At 49.4% G+C, this 7,075-nt stretch overlaps 1 protein-coding gene across 1 annotated transcript; it reads right to left on the bottom strand.

Annotated features, from left to right (window-relative positions):
• Positions 1-746: 746 nt before the first annotated feature.
• On the bottom strand, positions 747-3,303 carry LOC102702463 (protein YABBY 5). Its single transcript, XM_015836345.1, has 7 exons — positions 3,008-3,303; positions 2,703-2,876; positions 2,441-2,627; positions 1,726-1,774; positions 1,545-1,620; positions 1,357-1,431; positions 747-1,237 (listed from the first exon to the last, which is right to left on the bottom strand). Exons 1-7 carry the CDS (start codon positions 3,140-3,142, stop codon positions 1,121-1,123), a joined length of 813 nt encoding a protein of 270 aa, XP_015691831.1. The 5' UTR covers positions 3,143-3,303; the 3' UTR covers positions 747-1,120.
• Between the last annotated feature and the right edge of the window lie 3,772 nt (positions 3,304-7,075).

The raw sequence follows: 7,075 nt of genomic DNA on the forward strand, positions 1-7,075 counted from the left end.
TTATGGTTGTGTACCTAGTTTGTGTTCTTTTTGCAAATAAGAGATGGAAGATTATCTGATTTTTTTAATATCTATTTAATTGTATAAATGATGTAGATAATTACTATAAAGTAGAAAAAAAACTACTTTAGAAATGTAAGACAATGAACTTCCATATAGATTTTTATTTGCAAAACACACATGATATAATAGTTCGAAAAACGTGTGCGTAAAACCGACGAATAATATAAGCATAAGTTACAGAAAAGAACCCATGGCAGAGACCAGGGATGGAAAAAGTTTTAAAATGGCAAAGAATATGTTACTCCGTTATCTTATTCCTATTAATGCGGTACATAGCTTCTTTCGTTAATGGAAATGTTTTATATTTGTAATCTACCATAACTTCACGAGCCACACAACCAAATATGATACCTAGATAGTGTAGTCATCGAATTTTTTTCATGGATGTATAGTCACAATTTAAAACTATTTTTTACTTCTGGTCCCACTTAGAAGTTAGATCAAAACAACATAAGCTTTTTTTTCCATCTTTAAGGATGTACCATGAGGTATCACTGTTTTCTATGTAAAATTTGGTACCTTCTAGTACCTAAGTTACCAAGAGGTATCAAATTTTATATAAAAAACAGTGGTACACCTTGGTACCTTCTCAAGGATGGTAAAATTGTTCAAATCGTACACTACATATGCTAACAATGGGTTCCAGTTATTGCAAACCATGGTGAAAAAGGTTGCAACCCTAAAAATGATCACCCGGCAACTAAGCCAAATTGATCTACTTATGTCCATAAGATATATAAGAGGCAGCACGCACAGCTAGCAGCCTCTGTGCAGGCGAATAGGAATAGGAAAATTGAAGGCGAAAATACATGAAGAAGCTGAGAAAACTAGAATTACACATAGCTAGATGAGGACTTGGATACGATCGATGCATGCCAAGACGCCATGCATGATCGATGCCATGATCGTCCATATATAGAGGAGCATTTCAGTTAACAAGAAACCGGCCGGAGATCATATCTCGAGATCCAGAGGCATGCAGAACCCTAACTACAGTGGGGCACAGAGTTTTTTGAAGCCAGATCGAATATTATCGTGTATTGATCTGATTGATACTTCAGAATGGAGTGACTCCCATGCTAGATGCTGCTGTGGCTGCTGCTGCAGCGGCGGCGGCGGCGGCTGCAGCGTAGAGACCGTCCTTGAAGAGCATACATTCCCCAGCCGCTCCTTCCTACAAAAGCACAAAGATACTATAATTAATTAGTTGTCTGTTTTATGTGCATTTGCGTCGATTCTACGACGAATAGGATTAGGGTTTAAGAGTTCAGGGTGGTCGTCTTTGCTCTTCACCTGGCTTTGTATGCCGGTCTTCTTCAGGCCCTGGTCCGGCATCAGGCCAAAATGGATGTGTGGGAAATGGGCCCACTGGTGCATGCACAGAGATGAGACATAGTAAATACAAATTTGGTTTATTCAGTTTTTATACTGTATACGTCACATGTATGTTTGGTAAAGAATTTAAAGGGGACATTTTATACGTTCTTGGCTGCTGCGCTGAAAGCCTCCCTGTGGGTGATGTCCGGATTGCTTGCCTTGATGCGTTGTATCTCGTCTCTATACATGCCACAACCCAAGTCATGCACCATTAATTAGTTTTTGTCAGATGATGTAAAAACTGGAAAGCAAATTAAACGGTGTGAACCATCGATGATTACTCACTTGATGAACCGGTTGTACGCCGAAGGAACCCTCTGCCGTTTTTCTGAAGCTGCAGAATCACAAGAATGAGCAGGACGTAATTAATTGGTTAACAGAAAAACAGCGTACTTTGAAGGCACGCCACTACTGCAGCACTGCTTCAGTTCAGACCGAGGCAGCACGGACACAGATCAGTTGAAAGATCAGGTACATTAGTTTCAGATGTGTAACCTGACCATTTGATGTAGCTCCCGGTGAGCTAGCAGAAGAAATTAGGACATGTTACCACGTTACGTTCTGCGAGTTTGAACCAGTATTCTGTACGTGTTCTGTTCCTTGTTTCTTAACCATTCTCCTTTTCTCTTCTTCTCTCTATTTCTCTCTCCTTTTTTTTTTGTTTTTTGTTAGCCAAGACTCAAGTGATCTTTCCTATATTTGCACTGTGCATAATTAACGTTGGGATTTGGGAAGAATTCCTCCACGGACACAAGGAACTATTGAGAAAACTATTCAACTCTTTCTCCACTTGTTCGAAAACTTCATTGACCATCAAAAAGAACTCTCAAAAGGAGAAACTCAAAGAGGAGCATGCTGTATCCGTGCCACCAAGAACAGTGTACTACTGCAGCGCACGCGCACACAGCCACACGCAGCTTGCTGGCCAGCCTCTCTAGAGCTCTCCTACACAGCGTTGCCGGAGGAGAAGAAGGAATGTAGGGAGAGGTGAGGCACTTACTCCTGTTGGCTGACGACGCGTTCTTCGGCTGCTGCGGCTCTCGCTGGGTAGCCTTGGTCGCCGACGCCATCGACGTCGCCGGCGCGTTGTTGGCACAGCTGCTGTTGCTGCTCGTGATGCTGCTCACGTTGGGACTCGCCTGTTCGGTCATTAGGCTCGGCGGCGCTTGGAACGACGGCACCTCATCCTGCAAGATGAAATGCTTAAGCTGGCATCCGGCGCACTGAGCAAAAACTAAGTAGAAATAGACGACGTTACGTACAAGGAGGCCATGGGGTGAGGTGGGGGAGAGGAGGGCCTGGCCGAAGGGGAGCTGGTTGGCGGCGGTGGCGGCAGCCGGGAGCAGGAGGCCGCGGAGGTTGACGGAGAGCAGGTTGGCGCAGTGGCCGCACCGCACGGTGACCGTCTTGAACAGGCTGCTGCACGGCACGCCCACCTGCAAACGCAGCGCACGCGGACGGATCGATCAACGAGGGTTTATTCAATACGTACCGGAGGCCGGAGCTAGCAGCACGGCCGGAAAGTTCAACGGCCCCCGGGGAGCGAGCGAGCACGTAGGATACGTACCGCGAGGATGGTGTCGCAGAAGTTGCAGTGCACGTAGCAGAGCTGCTCCTGCTCGGCGAGCGGCGGCGGCGGCGGGTGCTGCTGATGCTGCGCGAGGTGGTCCAGCGAGAACGTCTCCGACGCCGACGACATCATGGCGCGTACCTCGGTGATCCCTGCCCGGACGGCGCGCGCGGTCGTCGCTGCTGCGAAAGACCACGGCGTGGGAGAGCGAGCGGGCCTTTCTGCTGGGTGATTTGATAGTGCGGCGTTCAACGAGGAGAGGGAAGAGGAGGACGAGGAGGAGTGGAGAAGCGGATGGATGGGGGAGGAGGAAGGGGGGAGGGATCGAAGTGGGTATATATATGGGTGGCGCGGCTTGGTCCCCTCTGGTCTGGATGTGGTAGTAGTATTTTCCGTTGATGTGATGAGGTGATCGAGTCGGTTTGATTTGATGGGTACGCGAGTGAGTGGCTCGCTGCTGGAGTAGGAGTAGCTCCTGATCGATTTGATGCTTTGATGGACCTTGCCCGATTCGAGAAAGCCTCGGATCTGTTGTTGCTTCTGATTTGAAAGCCCCGGACTCAAATAATGGCCGGCCGGCCAGCCAGCCGAGGAGAGGACGATCGAGAGCGTTTTTTTTTCTTTCTCTCCGCGACCCCAGCCGTGACAGCGACAAAGAGAGCAAGGCAACGCCATCATCTGTGAGCCTTGGGTGAATGGACGCAGCAGCAGGCTTCACTGTTGATCAGGCCACTACACTCCACTGCGCCCCGGGGCAGATTGGGAAACGCGATGGGGGCAACAAAGCCAAGCGTCCAGTACACACACACAGACTCTCTCTCTCTCGCTCTCTCTCTCGGCTGGGAACAGTGGCTGCGACAGTGGCCGGTAGCTAGCATCTTGGGACTGTTCCGTCTGAAAAGCGGACAGGGTGGGGGCAGGACGAGTGGTGGGGATTGTGGGGCAGGCCGATGCCGAGAGAGCTTAGCTTAGCGGAGCGAAGGGGGGTGGGCCGGCCGGCTCGGTGTTGTGTAGGCCGGCCCACCTGGCGCCCTGTTCCATGATGTGGTCTGCTCTGGCCCTGGTCTGGTCGCAATTCGACGCGTTCGGCGCAGTGCCACAGTGCTATTTTCAGTCACCCGCGATGGATGATGGGGCGTAAACCTTTGCGCAGGGATCATCTGATCGATCGGTTGCCCATCAGACCATCACTGTCTAATCTTGTAGCTCGGTGTGGCCGCCGTTACATTCCGTCCATAGTCACCGGATTGGACACGTATATACTATTGTGATTTATGGTAGCCGGAAATACGTCATGGATCACCTTATCCCTTTCGACCTCAACCTCAACTGCTTGCACTGTTAATCAGAGCGTTATTGTCTGTCTGGCTATTTGGCATCTTATCCATCTCGATGCCACTCATCTTTTCTTTAATGCCATGCCCATAACTTGGAAGAACCCGGCCACTGTTGTTTCCCCTCTTCTGTTTTGAAACGGGGATGTAATTTGTCAACCGCATGGTAGGGCTTTCCTGTCAAATACAGGCTGCGTCATTACAGCGTGTCCGCAGGCGAATGAACCAATCCAGATCGCGTGCTGTTTTAGGTTGTTCGAGGTCTCTCTTCTGCATGCTTCGGTGGTGTCCGGCCGGTGCCCGGTGGGGCGTCTCTCTAGCTAGCCCCTCTTCAGTTTTGTTGCTACTTAGCGCCTGCGAGGCTTCAGGACTGGACGCTCAGGCAAAATTCAGCGTGCCATAATAACTGAATCTGCGCTTGGGCAGGCTACATAGCAAAGCTACCTGGTGAATTGATTTCCTCCTCCTCCTCCTCTCCAAGGTAAAAACATGTTTGTAATCCGTCGTCCTTTGCCTGAGCAAGCTGCACGCCTTGGAGATTCGATCCCTGTGTCGGTGTCAATGCGTGCCTCATTGCTCAGTCTCTGCCCCCCCCCCCCCCCCCACCATCTAAAACCTAAAATAAGAAGAGGAAATTTGCATGCATGGTCCCCGTAACCACGCGCAGGAAGTAGGACGTCCTACTGTTCCGTAGCCGGGTGTAACCCAAAGACGAAGCACAGTGCACAGCCGAACACCCCAAAGCGCAAGGGGAGAAATGGGATAGGCAAAGGTAATCATTCATGCACACCCGCCGGGACCAGCTCATCCAAATGACCAAAGTGTCTATCGCTGCGTGTCGTTGCTCGCATGTCAGGGAGCACGAATGTACAGGGCGGGTCGCTTGCCGCCGGTTTAGCTAGCTCTCGCTAATCACTCATGCATGTGGTAGCGGCGCGCGTTGCTTGCATGCGTCCCTTTAGCTCAGGTGCGAGCGTGGCCCCCCGTTACGCCGAGCTAAGCAAGCTGCTTTGCCCTGCGCCATGGACTGCAGCTCGTCTCCGTCTCTGCTATATTTAATGTCATTCTTGTCATGTGCATACCGCCGTTGGCGTCGGGGAAATACAGTGGCGCTGCTGCTAGTGCTGGCTATCCTGCTAAGCCTGAGATATCCTGCGAAGAGAAAGACAGTGGTGGGGGACTTTGGTTATATGTGAACAGAAATTCTCTCTCTCTCTCTCTCTCTCTCTCTCTCTCTCTCTCTGTAGCCTGTATAATTAAGCTCATATCGTACAAGACCGCATGGTTTACAGACCGGTAACGACGCTGTCGAGTGTCGACGCATGCAGTGTAGAACGCGGGCTACTAGGTATATAGCGATATAGGTAGGAAATATGCGTGAGGATCCGCTAAAAAGCAAGTGCCAATGTGCCATGCACATACTTATATGCGTAGCTAGCCCGCCCTCATTATCTAGGTCAACTTATAGCTAGCTTTACCATGATTCCCTGAGCCGATAAAAACGTTAAGTACTCCGAAAGTCTTATAGTAATGTGGTTAACATGCGCAGCTCGCTGTGTATAGGAACTGGATCTCAGATTGAGACAAAACTCGGCCGCCAGATGGTGATCCGATCGATGTTTCATGGGCTACCAACCCAGTTCACACGCCTAGAACATGATCCGCGAAACACGAAAACAGAGACATGCATGGAGCATTGGAGCCTGCGGTAACTGTAAACATGCTGTCTTGGGCGATGGCAGGCAGAGGCCAAGCTAGGACAGAGGCTAAACAGACCTACAGAAGGCCCCGGAGTATCTAGGCCTCCTTTTGCGAGTTGTAACGTGCCTAGCCTAGGAACTTTAACAGCGGTAAAAAAAAGTCGAAGGCACACAGAGGAAAGGCTAGCAACAGTACTGAGCAACGCTCTAAAGTAAGGCCTCGTCTAGTTTCTAATTTTTTTAAAAAAAACATCACATTGAATTTTTGAACACTTAAATAAAGTATTAAATATAGATGAACCAAAAAACTAATTGCATAGTTACGGAAGAAATATTGAGATGAATCTTTTGAGCCTAATTAGTCCATAATTAACCATAAGCGCTACAGTAATCAATATGTGCTAATAACGGATTAATTAAGCTCAAAAAATTCATCTCGCGGTTTCCAGCCTAGCCGTAAAATTTGTTTTTTCATTCGTATCCAAAAATCTCTTCCAAAATTTGGTTAAATATTTGACGTGACACTTCTTCTAAAAATTTTCTCAATCTAAACACCCTCTAAGAATTAAAAAGAGTGAACAAAATAATGCCAGCCACGAGGTCAACGGTCAGAGTTTTATATTTGCAGAGGATTCACACTTCCACGGCTGGACAACGGACTCACGAGTCACGAACTGTACGCATCCACGAGGCGGTGTGGGTGCTTTGGACCAACGAACACATGTTTGCCCGAAATTCAGGCCCATAACCTAAACTGGTTACGAGTTACGACGGCCCAAACACACGTGCAAGACCAACATCACATCACTCGCACGCGGGCCGCGGGCCTGTCCACCTGCCCTCTTGGTGCCTGGTCGCCTTCCTTCGCCACCTACACGACGGGATGCGAGTCGTGTGACTCGTGAGTGAGCACGTCACTCCGCCGCCACGCGCGTGCCCAAAATCCCTCCTCTGCGCCGGCAAAATACATTACATGGCGAGGCCGAGACGGCCGTCGGGCATCGGATCTCCGTGCCCCGCTTTTCCCGCGG

Source organism: Oryza brachyantha, chromosome 4 (genome assembly GCF_000231095.2).
Source record: "Oryza brachyantha chromosome 4, ObraRS2, whole genome shotgun sequence".
Taxonomy (NCBI): Eukaryota; Viridiplantae; Streptophyta; class Magnoliopsida; order Poales; family Poaceae; genus Oryza; species Oryza brachyantha.

Coding starts and splice junctions, on each gene's coding strand:
- LOC102702463 (XM_015836345.1), bottom strand. CDS start 3,142: ATGATGTCGTCGGCGTCGGAGACGTTCTCGCTGGACCACCTCGCGCAG. Junction 1,775..2,440: donor CGCGTCGTCAGCCAACAGGA/GTAAGTGCCTCA, acceptor GTGATTCTGCAG/CTTCAGAAAAACGGCAGAGG. Junction 1,432..1,544: donor TCAGCGCAGCAGCCAAGAAC/GTATAAAATGTC, acceptor TGCATGCACCAG/TGGGCCCATTTCCCACACAT.